Source organism: Chiloscyllium plagiosum, unplaced genomic scaffold, assembly GCF_037043375.1.
Source record: "Chiloscyllium plagiosum isolate Xiang-an unplaced genomic scaffold, Cpla_swu_hap1 HiC_scaffold_53X, whole genome shotgun sequence".
NCBI classification, from domain to species: Eukaryota; Metazoa; Chordata; class Chondrichthyes; order Orectolobiformes; family Hemiscylliidae; genus Chiloscyllium; species Chiloscyllium plagiosum.
The window spans coordinates 15,606,561-15,623,030 of record NW_028270191.1 but is presented as its reverse complement, the minus strand read 5'-3'; the positions used below and the strand labels follow the sequence as shown (position 1 = coordinate 15,623,030).

The window sequence follows — 16,470 nt, the reverse complement described above, 5'->3', positions numbered from 1 at the left end:
ATGAATTGTAACTTGTTATATAGGCAAATTTAGCAGCCATTTTGGTCCTTAACGCGTCCTAGAAGGAGTACTGAGATGTTGGCTGGTTAACCTGTACAGTATTTGGTATTGGCCATTCACAAAGGAATATTTGCCAAAACAAAATCTTTGCATCTCTTCAAATCATACTGGAGTTAGTGTGGGACATCGTAGCATGGAGGTAATGTCACTGGATTAATCATTTGGAGGCTCAGGCTAATGCTGTGGGAGCATTAGTTCAAGTCTCATCACAGCAACCAGTCAAATTTAAATTCATGAAACTTTAATGAATTGTGATTAAAAACCCATCTGTTTCCCTAAATGTCCTCCTTAAGGAAGGAAATCTGCCATCCTTACCTAGTCTGGCCAGTACATGATTCCAGATAAACAGCACTTTTAACTGCCCTCTGCAATGGCCAAGCAAGCTGATTTAGATTAGATTCCCTACAGTGCGGAAACAGGCCCTTCGGCCCAACCAGTCCACACCGACCCTCCGAAGAGTAACCCACCCAGACCCATTTCCCTCTGACTAATGCACCTAACACTATGGGCAATTTAGCATGGCCAATTCACCTGACCTGCACATATTTTGACTGTGGGGGGAAACCGGAGCACCCGGAGAAAACCTATGCAGACACTGGGAGAATGTGCAAACTCCACACAGACAGTCACCCGAGGCTGGAATTGAACCTAGGATCATGATGCTGTGAGGCAGCAGTGCTCACTACTGAGCCACCGTGCCACCCAAATTTAAATCAAAGATAACTGGGGACAGGCAACAAACACTGGCTTTTCTGGCAATGCCCACATCCCATGATAAAGTAAATGAATTTTTATTGTTCACCTGACTCATAAGAGTAGGCAAGTGAGGAAAGATGCCTCTGTAGCACAGCTGCAGTACTGCACTGAAAATGTGCAAGTGGTTCTTGAATTCGAGTTCTCTTGCGAAAGAGTGAGGCCCTGTCAGATCACTTTGCAGGAGTAATTTCTTTTCAATGGGGTGTTCAAATCCTTGAGAGAAAGTGAGGGCTGCAGATGCTGGAGATCAGAGCTGAAAATGTGTTGCTGGAAAAGCGCAGCAGGTCAGGCAGCATCCAAGGAACAGGAGAATCGACATTTCAAGCATAAGCCCTTCTTCAGGAATGAGGAAAGTGTGTCCAGCAGGCTAAGATAAAAGGTAGGGAGGAGGGACTTGGGGGAGGGGTTTTGGAAATGCGATAGGTGGAGGGAGGTCAAGGTGAGGGTGATAGGCCGGAGTGGGGTGGGGGCGGAGAGGTCAGGGAGATGATTGCAGGTTATGAAGGCGGTGCTGAGTTCGAGGGATTTGACTGAGACAGGGTGGGGGGAGGGGAAATGAGGAAACTGGAGAAATCTGAGTTCTTCCCTTGTGGTTGGAGGGTTCCCAGGCAGAAGATGAGGCGCTCTTCCTCCAACCGTCGTGTTGCCATGGTCTGGCGATGGAGGAGTCCAAGGACCTGCATGTCCTTGGTGGAGTGGGAGGGGGAGTTGAAGTGTTGGGCTACGGGGTGTTGGGTTGGTTGGTCCGGGTGTCCCAGAGGTGTTCTCTGAAACGTTCCGCAAGTAGGCAGCCTGTCTCCCCAATATAGAGGAGGCCACATCGGGTGCAGCGGATGCAATAGATGATGTGTGTGGAGGTGCAGGTGAATTTGTGGCGGATATGGAAGTGTCCCTTGGGGCCTTGGAGGGAAGTAAAGGGGGAGGTGTGGGCACAAGTTTTGCATTTCTTGCGGTTGCAGGGGAAGGTGCCGGGAGTGGAGGTTGGGTTGGTGGGGGGTGTGGACCTGACGAGGGAGTCACGGAGGGAGTGGTCTTTTTGGAACGCTGATAGGGGAGGGGAGGGAAATATCACTGGTGGTGGGGTCCGTTTGGAGGTGGCGGAAATGACGGCGGATGATACGTTGTACACGGAAGTTGGTGGGGTGGTAGGTGAGGACCAGTGGGGTTCTGTCCTGGTGGCGGTTGGGGGGCGGGGCTCAAGGGCGGAGGAGCGGGAAGTGGAAGAGATGCGGTGGAGGGCATCGTCGACTACATCTGGCGGGAAATTGCGATCCTTGAAGAAGGAGGCCATCTGGGTTGTACGGTTTTGGAACTGGTCCTCCTGGGAGCAGATGCGGCGGAGACGAAGGAATTGGGAATATGGGATGGCGTTTTTACAGGGGGCAGGGTGGGAGAAGGTGTAGTCTAGGTAGCTGTGGGAGTCGGTCGGTTTATAGTAGATGTCCGTGTCGATTTGGTCACCCGAGATAGAAATGGAAAGGTCTAGGAAGGGGAGGGAGGAGTCTGAGACGGTCCAGGTGAATTTGAGGTCGGGGTGGAAGGTTTGGTAAAGTGGATGAACTGTTCAACCTCCTCATGGGAGCACGATGTAGCGGAGGAAAAGGTGGGGGGTGGTGCCAGTGTAGCTGCGGAAGATGGACTGTTCCACATATCCTACGAAGAGGCAGGCATAGCTGGGGCCCATGCGGGTGCCCATGGCTACTCCTTTGGTTTGGAGGAAGTGGGAGGATTGGAAAGAGAAGTTGTTCAGGGTGAGGACCAGTTCAGTCAGTCGAAGGAGGGTGTCAGTAGAAGGGTACTGGTTGGTACGGCGGGAAAGGAAGAAGCGGAGGGCTTTAAGTCCTTCGTGATGGGGGATGGAGGTGTACAGGGATTGGATGTTCATGGTGAAGATAAGGCGTTGGGGACCGGGGAAGCGAAAATCATGGAGGAGGTGGAGGGCGTGGGTGGTGTCCCGAACGTAGGTGGGGAGTTCTTGGACTAAGGGGGACAGGACCGTGTCGAGGTATGCAGAGATGAGTTCGGTGGGGCAGGAGCAGGCGGAGACAATGGGTCGGCCGGGACAGTCAGGTTTATGGATTTTGGGCAGGAGGTAGAAACGGGCGGTGCGGGGTAGTGGGACTATGCGGTTGGAGGCGGTGGATGGGAGATCCCCTGAGGTGATGAGGTTCTGGATGCTCTGGGAGATGATGGTTTGGTGGTGGGGGGTGGGGTCATGGTCAAGGGGGCAGTAGGAGGCGGTGTCCACGAGCTGGCGTTTAGCCTCAGCGGTGTAAAGGTCGGTGCGCCAAACTACTACCGCGCCTCCCTTGTCTGCTGGTTTGATAGTGAGGTTGGGGTTGGAACGGAGGGAGTGGAGGGCTGCACGTTCCGAGGGTGAGAGGTTGGAGTGGGTGAGAGGGGTGGAGAAGTTGAGGCGGTTAATGTCGCGGCGGCAGTTGGCTATGAAGAGATCGAGGGCGGGTAAGAGGCCAGCACGGGGTGTCCAGGTGGATGGGGTGTGTTGGAGGCGGTTCAAATCCTGTTGGTGTTCAAATCCTGTTTATTTAAGATGACTTGCTGTTTACTGTGAAATTTGTGTTTGCATTATATTGGGTTCAATCCTGGATCTCTCAAATGAATTTGCATGTAAAAGCCTTTAAAAACAAAGAATGGGCTGTGATAGCTGCATGCAAAGCTGAAAACTAACCATGGGTGAGTTGATGAAGGTTAATTGCAGTGTGCTAGAATGTGTATTCACTGTCCAGACTCTGTTTTATTTGCCACAAAACAAAAGACATCTTGCACACACATCTCAGAATAGAGCTAGCTAATGTAATGTTTGATATAAATTTACCTGAATTCCTTTTTTCAAAACCAAATCCTTGTCTTTGTTATTTAATTTCCTTCTGATCTTCCACTCCCATTCCCATGCTTCTAAGTTTTTTTGTCATGAAGGAGGGAGAGTGGATGAATTGGATGCCACTGCAATTATTCCATTCAACAACAAGCATTGTCCTGAGGTGGCCAGAGAGCCATTTACAGCCTGCTCTCCTCCAATTCAAATCATAGAGTTGTACAGACCCTTCGGTCCAACTCGTCCATGCTGACCAGATATCCTAAATTAATCTCATCCCATTTGGCCCATATCCCTCCAAACCCTTCCTATTCATATATCCATCCAGATGCCTTTTAAATACTGTAACTGTACCAGCCTCCACCACTTCCTCTGGCAGTTCATTCCATGCACGCACCACACTCTTTGTGAAAAGTTTGCTTCTTAGATCCCTTTTATATCTTTCCCCTCTCACCCTAAACCTATACCCTCTAGTTTTGGACCCCCACATTCGAGGGAAAAGACTTTCTCTATTTATCCTATCCATCCCCTTAATAATTTTATAAACCTCTATAATGTCACCCCTCAGCCCCCGCTGCTCCAGAGAAAACAGCCCCAGCCTATTCAGCCTCTCCTTTATAGATCAAATCCTCCAACCTTCGCAACATCCTTGTAAATCTTTTCTGAACCTTTTCAAGTTTCACAATACCCTCCCTGTAGCAGGGAGACCAAAATTGAATACCGCTTTATAAAACTGGCCTAACCAATGTCCTGTGCAGCTGCAATATGACCACCCAACTCCTATACTCGATGCACTAACCAATAAAGGAAAGCATACCGAACACCACCATCACTACATATGAAGGCTCATGTCACCTGAAAATCTCATCAGATAATCTACTTTGAAACTGGTCTTCAATTGTATACATAAAGTAATAAAGGCTGCACTGGGAATAAAATTATTCGTTAAGTGTTCTCAGATTGGGAAATACTGACAAACAAGCCACACCCCAGTTTTCTTCTATTTAAGGTGGAACATATATGGCTATGAAACTTAGTCATCTGCTTTAAGGACCCATTTTATATCAAGGTATTGCCAGACTAATGAGAGGTGTGGCCGTAGTGACACATTTATAGAGTCATAGAGATATACAGCATGGAAACAGATTCTTCGGTCCAACTCGTCCATGCTGGCCAGATACCCTAACCCAATCTAGTCCCACCTGCCAGCACCTGGCCCATATCCCTCCAAACCCTTCCTATTCGTAAAACCATCCAGATGCCTTTTAAATGTTACAATTGTACCAGCCTCCACCACTTCCTCTGGCAGCTCACTCCATACACGCACCACCCTCTGTGTGAAAAAGTTGCCCCTTAGGTCTCTTTTATATCTTTCCCCTCTCACCCTAAACCTATGCCCTCTAGTTCTGGACTCCTGAAGAAGGGCTTATGCCTGAAACGTCGATTCTCCTGCTCCTCGGATGCTGCCTGGCCTGCTGTGTTTTTCCAGCACCACATTTTTCAACTCTGGTCTCCAGCATATGCATTCCTCACTACCACCATCGCTATCCTGTCTACCTGCAAATCTACTTTCAAGGAAGTATGAACCTGCACTCCAAGGTCATCAAAAAAAAGACTTACAGTCTGAATCTTTGTGCTCAGTTCTGTGTTTTACATGAATATGTGTACTATGGCATCGCTAATGTTTTATGTAGCTGATAGATGCTGCTGAGTACCACATGAGTAGAACATTTTAATTGGGTCGGGAAGCGTTGAATTTAGGAACTGGCATCTATTGCAGTGCATTAATGCAGAACAATGGTGCATATAATTCACCTCAGACTCTGCCCTCAATATAAAAAGCACCATTTTAAATGAAGATCTAAAGTATTCCACGTCCCAATTTGGAGGAGCAGACCTGACGCCCGCAAATTTAAAATTATTGTTCTTCTGTCCAAATATCTCCAAAAGCCTTTCCTCTGTGTATCTCTGTAGCGTCTTCAACGCACATGTCCCTTAAAAGAAATTCTCTCATTTCCCCAATCTTGGCTCCTCTGCCTGCCCCACTTTCTTTATAGGCCATCAGGACTGGAATTCTGTCTCTGAATCTTGCTGCTACTCTTTCGCCTTTAAGGCACTCATTAAAACATACATTTGACCAAGCTTTTATCCAAATATTCCCCAGTGGCTTTGTTTCAAATTTCTGTTATTTTAAAGGCACTGCATCAATGCAACTGTATTGTTTCCATTTCCAATACCAGCTCAATACTGTGACCTCTGAGTGAGATTGCTGACTTAGTATTATTCAGTGATAGCTTTGAATTTTTATCATCAGGATGTGAATAATTGATTGCCTGTCCCTAATTGCCCTAAAACCGCTGCAGTCTATGCTGTGTATTAGGGAGGGAATTGCAGGATTTCGACACCCAGGAACAGCAATTATATTTCCAAGCCAGGATGGTGAATGGCTTGAAGGGGAAACTCGATGGTGGTGTTCTCATGCATCTGCTACCTTGTCCTTCTACATGGTCGAGGTCATTGGTATGGAAGGCTTGGTGAATGGCTGTGGATTTAACCTGCTAGGAAACTGAGTCGGGCTGCCCAGCACCTGTCTCAGCCAATAGGAAGTGACAACTTTAATCCAATCAATTTGGGCTGAAGTTAAAGACAAAAAAAACCTGCAGGTGCTGGAATCCAAAGTAGACAAGCAGGAGGCTGGAAGAACACCACAAGCCAGGCAGCATCAGGAGGACTGAAGAAGGGTTAGTACCCAAAATGTTGACTTCTCCACCTCCTGATACAGCCTGGCTTGCTGTGTTCTTCCAGCCTCCTGCTTGTCCACTTTAGGCTGAAGTTAAGCCTTGGTCTCGGAGAGCAGGTAACAAGCACCAGCTCACTATTTGACCCTGTTCCTGATTTTGTACCATTTGTATATTGATGCGGAGAAGCTGCTGGCTTTAAATTATTAACATACTGAAAATTTTCTGCAGGTCTGTGTTCCGGCTTTTGCATCTTGCAAAAAAAAATTATTCCAATCCTTGCCCAAGGATGCAAACATTACTCATGGAAAAGGTGAATGTGTTGCTTAAGGATTTTTTAAATAGTACGGACCGAATTAGAAAGGAAAATATGACTGTTAGTGTTGGGTGGCAGGGGGTTGTACGTAAAGTCCAGGGCAATTTATGCATGCTGACATGTCTGACAACTACCTCGCACATGTGAAAATTGGATCGGACAAGAATTCTTTTTGATTTACACATATGTCTTTTTATAATTAAGTTACAGATCAGGTGGCTGATTGACCAAAAGATCAGTTGGACTCAGACACTTTTTAATCTCCTTTTTATTGTTAGATTTGCAAATATTTAACTGAAGTATTCAAATACCACCACACCTTCATGTTAATATGATCAGTTCCATGCCTTTTGACAACAACACTCTGGGAAGAAGGGAGTACTTAAAGGGAACTTGCCATCACATTACAGTATCATCTGGATGAAGTTGCCTGTATATTGCATGGTATGTTATGTTGTATAGGTATTGTATGCAAACCATGATAGCTAAAGCCTATGATAGGTTAACTTGTGTTTTCTATGCCAATTATCCTGGACCTTTTTTTAATCCCCAAGACAAATTGTATTCAGACCTCCCTTTAATGTCTGATTAATTGTATAACAGGCAAACTGAGGCATTCACTGTGTTACATAAAGTGATTTCATTTTGCTTTGGAGACTTTATTTCACCTTTTCAAGGTCAAGTATATGGTGGAAAATGGTTGGTTTTCTTGTTCAGGCGGCTTCTTTTGCACTGTACAATTCCAATGCAGTTATCAAACAGGATAAAAAGGGATTATTTTATTTTCTGCTTATGTAGAGGCACAGCAGAAGCACTTTTTTTTCCCCCTAAGAGATGTATACTATATATTTCAGCTTGTACACAACTAGTACTTAGCAGCAGGAACTGACTAGAAACATTGAGCAGAAACTCTTCCAGAATATTCTTCCCTGCTTGCTCAATTCTTTAAATATATGCTTTTTGGTTTCAGTATAACTATCTTGAGCATGTCAATGTTTAGTTCCTGATGCAGCAACATGGTACCTCTGATCATTGCAGAGACATGCAGCTCACTGGGTTTTCAGTCAAGTGTTGTTAGTACTTCAGAACAGAATCTTTGGGCTCAGTTGTATTGTCCCCTGTTGGTATTGTAGGTGTTTCAAACCTGGAAAAGGAGTGTCTGCTGCATCCAGTTCATGTCAATATTTGCTTGTGATGTGATACTGAATGACACACACACACACACATCAGGTAGGTTTCCATAGCATGCGGTGGCACCCTTTGGACAGCAAGAAAAGTGAAAAGTTAAAAGACCGTAAGGGTGATCAGAATTATTGGTACAAGTGGTGCTCCTTGACAGCAAGTTACAAAGCTGTTACTGCACTCCAGATCAGAATTGTTATCATGTCACAAATTTGCTATTATAGGTGGTGATCTTCATTACCTAAAGGTAGGGCATATTGGAACTTATACCAAGGCTGAGGGAAAACTATTAGCCAGAGTTTTGTGTGCTGAGTATGCTGCATCCGATTATGGTGAAAAATGTCACACTGTTTGAAATGGTGTTGAATGTTGCATCATCCCATCCATAGTATTTCCCTCCAGTGTTCTGTTGGAAAGTGGCAACGGCTTTGCAGTAGATGATACTAAGTGTGTATTTGCATTAAATCAAAGGAACCAAATATATAAATTAATCCTTTTAATTCATGGTATTCAGTATGAAAACTACCAACCTTTGCATTTCTTGAGATTTTGTAAAGTTTTTGTCCCTTAGAAAAATCAGAATACCTAAACTAGTATTGTTCCATGTCTATAGGAAGTGGACTTCCTTGTCAGGCATGTGCCTAGGGTAGGAATCAGTGATATTTCAGTGAAATATTCTGTTGGAGTCAAATTATAAGAGCAGTAATGACGGTAAAATACCACAGATGTTGGAGATCTGAAATAAAAACGAAGTGCTGGAAATACTCAAGCAAGTCTGGCAGTCTTAGTGAAGAGTTAATGTTTAGAGTCAAACTTCACAAGACCTCACACTGCTCAAACTTATTTGATTCCTAACTCTGTCAATGCCTCAATCTCCAGCCCTTTTTATGGTTATGTTCCTCAGTCAATATTATTGGGACTGCTGTTGTCTTGATTTCAGGGAGTCTTGTTGCCAAAACTGGAGACTCGTCTTGCGATACTCAATGCAGCTTTTTGCTGCAGTGATGCTGTAATGAGTTATTCATTGTAGATCAGTAAATGATGTCACAATGGCTCCTATTTCTGAACCATCTTGGCTATCGTGCAAGAAAGCAGGAAGAGGAGCTGTGTAGAATGTTTTTGCAGAAAGAATTCTTTTCATTTCTGTTCTGCTTAACACTTCACTGAGTTTTTTTCATATAAAAGGCTCACATTCCTTAATTCTAAAGCTCACTAGTCACAGTTCAGACTTGTTCTTTCTGAGGAGCAGTTTGCTGTTTTAATTATCTAAAAATATAAACTGCAAAAACAGAAAAATCCAGTCCTTCTAATTTCCTCCTTTTGGGTTCGATTAACCCTACTGAGAGAAGTGTGATAAAGTCATGATTCTGCAGTTTTCATTCTTCTTGCACACTCCCTCCCCTTGTTTTTTTTTGAAGGGGAAATCATTCCCACATCATATTGATGATGTGTTCTCTGGTCTCTGTCACTGATATTCCATTCAGACCATGTAGAAAACAAGCAAAAGCTAACTGACAGCTTCAAGGAACAAAGCTGCCAGCTCCCTGAAATGGGCCTGTTATGTAACCACTCAGAGAGTGCATTTGGGCCATGAATGTAATCCTTGGGTAAACTCCAACAATCCATCAGATATATAAAAATCCTTTACTAAAGATCCTCAAACCATCAACCACCCCAAACTTCAGAGGTATTTTTCATCTCCAATGTTGATGCCAGTGGTCCTCTGCTTTCTATTCCCTCTTCCTTACTTGACTCACTCTACACATTACAGGTGGAAACTGCTAATCAAACAAAGCTGGTTGAGTTCTAGCCCATAGCATTTGACAGAATTTATCTCTTTGTGCCCACTCTCTCTTTTCCTCAAAGAGGAGCAGCTGTATTGGGAGGGTATCAGCCAGGTGCGAAACGGATCTGTTATTTGCAAAAGTTGGCACTGACTCCCAAATGCTAGTTTGCAGACCTTTAGTATACCACTGTCTATTTGAACTGAAAGCATTTAACCCAAGGTATGCTGATACTTCTGCTAAATGAGAAATGTCACACAAGCACGCTAAGCATTAATAGACCATACAGTCATAGAGATGTACAGCAATGGAAACAGACCCTTTGGTCCAACTCGTCCATGTCGACCAGATATTTCAATTTAATCTAGTCCCACTTGCCAGCACCCGGCCCATATTCCTCCAAACTGTTCCTATTCATGTACCCATCCAGATGTCTTTTAAATGTTACAATTGTACAACCCTGTGTGTGAAAAAGTTGCCCTTTTGGTCTATTTTATATCTTTCCCCTCTCACCCTAAACCTATGCCCTCTAGTTCTGGACTCCCCCACCTGAGGGAAAAGACTTTGTATGTTTATCCTATCCATGCCCCTCATAATTTTGTAAACCTCTGTTTCACTTCATCTGCTTTTTGCCGCAGTGTAATCCCAGCTTTTATGAGACTGTGCTGATTCATCCCACTGAGGGTGGAGAATGGGTTGATCAAAAACCTATCCATTTGTAAAGCTGCCAAATTATTTTGGGCTTTTAAAAAATAATTTACAGGATGTGAACATTGCTTGCATATATTGCCCATACCCAGTTTCCCTGTCGCTTTGAACTACTACTGTCCATTAAGCATGTTCACTACTTTGCCATTGGGTAGAGAATTGCAGAATTTTGACAGTGGCTAGGAGGGATCTGTATTGGATATCTAAGTCGAGATAGTGGGAGATCTGAATATGATGTGCTCCTATGCATCTGTTGCCCTTGTTCTCTTGGTAATGTACATTTCTAAAGCACATTTTAATCCCATTCTCCCCTGAAGTTACTGATACTCCAGTGCTATAAATTTACACAGATGCAAACAGTCCTCTCATATTCAGTCACCATTCTTCACGTGCAGAAATAGTAGTTGTTGAGACATTTTGGTTTTCTAAGAGGAAATTACTCCAAGGTAGCTCCTGGCTCAGGGTATCTGAAATGGAGTGCAGCTGAACTTTAAATATAGCCGCAGTGACTTGTAGACCAGAAAATCCCAGCACTGGCGGGAATATCACCTCTCCTACCACTTGACTGCACAAGCAGAATGCCAAAAGTTACATAATCAATGAGGTGAGAAACAGAAGATTGCATGAGAAAAATTGCCTTGTGCTGTGAAACTCCCCAAACATAACACAGCCTAAAGTTAGGAAAATCAAGTCCATGGATTCAGTTTGGCTTTGGGAAGTTTATTAGCGTTTGTAACTGGGCTAGCTAATATCCAGTACAAACCGTACACGACAAACAGTACAGACACCAGCAGAGTTCAGACCCGAACAGGACAAACAGTACAGACCCACATCCATCAAAGTTTTACTTGCACATCCACTAATATCATTTATTGTATTTGTTGCTCCCGATGCGGTCTCCTCTACATTGGGGAGACTGGGCGCCTCCTAGCAGAGTGCTTTAGGGAACATCTCCGGGACACCCGCACCAATCAACCACACCGCCCCGTGGCCCAACATTTCGACTCCCCCTCCCACTCTGCCGAGGACATGGAGGTCCTGGGCCTTCTTCACTGCCGCTCCCTCACCACCAGACACCTGGAGGAAGAACGCTTCATCTTCCGCCTCGGAACACTTCAACCCCAGGGCATCAATGTGGACTTCAACAGTTTCCTCACTTCCCCTTCCCCCAACTCACCCTAGTTCCAAATTTCCAGCTCAGCAATGTCCCCATGACTTGTCCGAACTTGTCCTACCTGCCTATCTCCTTTTCCACCTATCCACTCCACCCTCTCCTCCCTGACCTACCACCTTCATCCCCTCCCCCACTCACCCATTGTACTCTATGCTACTTTCTCCCCACCCCCACCCTCCTCTAGCTTATCTCTCCACGCTTCAGGCTCACTGCCTTTATTCCTGATGAAGGGCTTTTGCCCGAAACGTCGATTTCGAAGCTCCTTGGATGCTGCCTGAACTGCTGTGCTCTTCCAGCACCACTAATCCAGAATCTGGTTTCCAGCATCTGCAATCATTGTTTTTACTTAGCTACTATCCAAATCTGCCTGCCTATATTTACGTTTCCACTGATCATCTGTAGCTGATTTCTGTTGTTTGCCATTGCCTAAATTTAGAGGCCAGTTGTGTCCATAAAATTACTTGATTTCTTTTTAAAATGTAAATGTTTGCATACTGATGAAAATAGTCAAGAGCTCTGATGAAGTGTCATCTAAACTCAACGTAGCTTGCTATCTCTCTCCATATATACTGCCTGACCTGCTGTGATTTCCAGCACTTTTTGTTTTCAGTACAGATTCCAGCATCTGCAATAATTTGCTCCTAAAATGTATATCAGGATGTATAACAGCTGCAGTTCAAATATGCACTGCGTTAGACCTTGTAAGGGGGTGATGTACATCGCACTGTAGATGAACTATTCCTTAGAATTCCTTTCTGTAGTGGCTTTGACTTTGATGGTTTTTGGTTTTAGCCTTGATGTAATGGTGATTGGAATGGGTAAGAAACCCTGGTGGACAACTCCCTGTGGTTTCTGGCGTGCAATATGATAAAAGGGGAAATATAGTTTTCTGAAATATCTTTCCACTCTCAACATTCATAAGTATGTAAGCTTTAAGATCAAGAAAAATCTCATCTGCTTATGAATTTGCACTGCACTACATTACATGTTTTACAAATCAATTGTGACCCTTCATAGTTTGTAACCTTCATTCAATTTCAGTCCAAATGGATGGACTGAGTTAAATCCCTTCTTGGTCAACTGTGAGTTTCTTGATTGAAAAGGAGGAAGGATTCTCATTCTTAGTGAATGGAAGTCATGTTGTTTAACCTTCAGTCACTTTAATCTCTGCTTGAGTTATGTTTACTGTAAATATTTATGAAAATGATTCATATGGTGAATACGTGTCAATTTTTAGTTGAGTTAGCTGATCTCTGACTAACACAGACAGAGATTGACCTCTTGTTCTAAGTTCAGGAACTGGGGAGAAATTTTGCAGCTTCCACCTTTTATTTAGTTATGCAGTGATCCCAAGTAGAAAGAGTGTGTTTAGATTAGGTCAAATATGCTCGAGCGAAGAACCTAAGTAAACTGCAAGTACAACTAAAACATTAGACATCTGCTTTGAAGTGTGCACGTCCTGGCTGTTGTGTCATAAACCATATAAAGTCTTGGGTTTTAAACTGTTGCTAATCGATAAGCCAGGGCATTGGTGCAGCTACTGTCACTACCGTTTCTATTTACAATTCACTATTTCCTGTAAAATGTAAACTTTTTCAGGCAAGGAGTACAGTATGCAAAGTAAATAATTGATTTATTTTCTGTTATGGATGGAGTCAAGTCAGCAGCTATTTTACATGGAGCCAGGCAAAACGGAAGGACTCCTTATGATCAATCTCACTCAGGAGAGCAACGATCAGCCCCCCCCCCCCCCCCCCCCCTGTCTATTCATCCCATCACCTCACAATGGGATTTGACCAGTGACCTCTTCCAGAAAGACAGCAGCCTGAAATTCATCTTATTGAAATGGTTGGGCATTTTTGGAATAATAGATATCCTGATTTTGGGATAGGATGGAAAAGATTTTATTGGGACACCGATGTATGGAATAGACTGTCTACACTTTGCTATGTTTCCATGTGTTTTTGTTTCTGTGTAAACACTGATATTGAGGGAATTGTATTCCACCAAGCGTTCATTCCATCAGGGCAAGAGAGGAGGTAATGGAGATCGGGAAACTGTGGTTAGTCTGAAAAAAATTATCATTCTTTTTTTCCAGATTCCTACATCAGAATTTTGAAAACCAAATCATGGAGTGGCCTTCAACTGTGCAAGCTTCACTGTGAATAAAACTGATCAGCTCTAAAGGAAATTCATACTGCTACCGTTGAGTAACATATTTAACCAGCAATCATGAGGCTGTTTTTTAGGAAACGATTTGGTCCAGTCAAACTTGCCATGGTTAGCGTAATATTTATGATCTTTATTTTCATACTTCAAAGAGATATTGTCAAACGAAGCCCAAAGGATGACTCTTGGTTTAAAGACTTGTCAGGCGGGAAAGACCGCATGCTGGGAATTATGTTCGGAGCGGTGAACAATATCCGAGATTCGATGCCCAAGTTTCAGATCATTGCTCCAGATCGAGGACAAGAGATTGTTGATGATAGCAAGTCCTGCTTACCGGGGTTTTACACTGGGGCAGAACTGAAGACCTTCCTTCCTCGCCCTCCCGAGGATCCTAATGCACCTGGTGCTGATGCAAAGGCATTTCACACAGACAATCTCTCACCAGAGCAACAGGAGGAGAAAACGCGCGGCCTTGACAAACATTGTTTCAATGCTTATGCCAGTGATCGCATCTCCTTACACAGGGCCCTCGGACCAGACACACGGCCTCCAGAGTAAGAGATCCAACATTTCCATTTGATCCAATTGTCAGGGTTGGGACTCGGGATTTTGTTGATGTTTGGCATCACTAATGTGAAGACTGGTAGAACCAGGAAATGAAAATTGTTCTGATTTTGGACACCTAAACTTTGTTTTAAACATTTGGAGATATAAGGACTCCCTCTAGAATATCTGGGCATTTTAAGTGATCTGTATTAGCAAAATACTGACCTATCATTCAAACCCTTGAAATGAAGTTCCTATTTCACTATCAAACAGGGTAGGTTTACTACTGTTGATACATACGGAAAAAGGGCTTCAGATTGTCCAAACTCTTCTTCTGTTGGTCTCTTGTAGTCAGCAGGTGGCTTTAACCTATAACCCCTGTCCACAAGAGTTTCTGCGTGTAGAGCCCAAGTGACCCTTTTCTTAATGGAAATGCTTGGGCAGCCCCCTTTCCAGAAGGTGGCCTGTTTCCTATCACTGGTGTGAAGCCAGAATACGTCTCAGTACATCCTTTACATCTGCTATATGCTTTAATGTGATTAAATTCTTGTGCTTCACAGACAGTGGTGGATTGACACAAGCTCAAAGCAAGAGGAAATTCATTATTTCACTCTGTTATACTGGGAAAAGATAAAAGCCGCTCTGGTAATCAAAATGGGATCGTAATCAGTCCATTGAATTCTGTACATTTTAGTCTGCTCAGTCACAGTGGACGTTGCCACAACTTGTTAATTTTACATTTATCCCTTTAAAATGTGGGTAGAATCCTTTAATGCTGCTTTAAAAATAAACTCTAGATTCACAGTTGTACCTCCTCAGATTCCTTCTGGAAACATTGTGTATAAGAATAATCGGTGTCTGAGCAAATTAGTTTCCTTTTGGCGGTTGGGGGTGATGGAAAGAGGGAAAAGAAACAGACTTCAATCAGTCTAAAAACATCTGGCCAACCCCTACAAAATAATGTTGCAGGATATTTCATGCTCGGATTTGGTCCATTGATAGTGCATTCACCTTCAGGTCATTACATTGTGGTTAAGTCCCACACCAGGACTGAAGCGCTTGATCAAGGGGTCTGACTCTTTATGTAAGTAACGTTCCATCCTGAGGATAAGACACAAAGGCAAGCAATCATCTGTCTCCGTGGGTGGGGTGTGTGTGTGTATATCACAGTGGCACTGTGAAAGTAAAGTTCTGCTTTCAAATGTACTCTGCCTGACTGATATTGACAGTAGATTTTCCAATTGGTGTTATTTTAATGCTGGTGCAAATGAATAGATTAACACAAGTTCAATTTCACCAATTTGGAAAATCTAGAAGGTTGCACACAAGATGGAAAGGGCACCGTTTCCCAGCACACTCATCTCTCACCCTAGAACATAAAATTTACAAGGAAAATAATCTCTTGTAAAATATTGACAGTCTTTCAAATCTGGATTGTCTTGTATAGGTGCATTGAACAGAGATTCAAGCGTTGCCCTCCTCTACCTTCAACCAGTGTGATTATAGTGTTCCACAATGAGGCCTGGTCCACCTTGCTGAGGACAGTCTACAGTGTGATGCATACCTCTCCAGCCATACTCCTCAAGGAAATCTTGTTAGTGGATGATGCCAGCACAGATGGTGAGTTTTAGCAATTCAACAACACTGCATTTAAAATGCCTTGTGCTTAAAGTCAAAACAGAAACTTTTTTTATGAAAATGGAATTATAATATTTTATAATTGCTAATCGTATTTGTTCTATGTAGCAAAAATTTAATAACAGACACTTAAAGCCTTCTTTTTTCAGACCATGGCACCGGCAGCATTCCCAGTGGGTCAACAGGTGAAAGCATTCCCAAGTCTCTGCTTATAATTGAATCCCTCATCTCTGATAAACATCCAAGTGAATCTACATTGTACCTACTGTGCATTCGGAAACATGGAGCAGGCCATTCAGCCCTTTAAGCCTGGTCCATCTTTCAATAGGATCATGGTTGATCTTCTATCCCAATACCATATTCCCACTTGAGCTCCATATCCATTGTTGCCTTTAATGCCCAAAGAAAGATCTCCTTTCTTTAATATGTTCAGTGACTTGATCTCCACAGCTGTGGTAGAAAACTCCACAGATTCACTATCCTTTTGAGTGAAGAAATCTTTCCTTTTCTCAGTCCTAAATGGCCTACCTTGTATTCTGAGACTGTGACCTCTGGTGCTAGGC

At 43.6% G+C, this 16,470-nt stretch overlaps 1 protein-coding gene across 6 annotated transcripts in view; it reads left to right on the top strand.

Moving 5' to 3' along the window:
• The window catches only part of LOC122543355 (polypeptide N-acetylgalactosaminyltransferase 6-like), an 88,317-nt gene that overhangs the window by 12,650 nt on the left and 59,197 nt on the right, over positions 1-16,470 (top strand). For 5 of the 6 annotated variants that reach the window (XM_043681954.2, XM_043681950.2, XM_043681948.2 and 2 more), the window contains 2 exons: positions 13,653-14,277; positions 15,717-15,889. In XM_043681954.2, coding sequence (XP_043537889.1) covers positions 13,787-14,277; positions 15,717-15,889 — 664 coding nt within the window. In that variant the 5' untranslated portion in view covers positions 13,653-13,786. Of the gene's footprint in view, positions 1-7,019; positions 7,151-13,652; positions 14,278-15,716; positions 15,890-16,470 lie in introns of those variants that run through there. The other variant, XM_087985583.1, reaches the window with a different exon arrangement.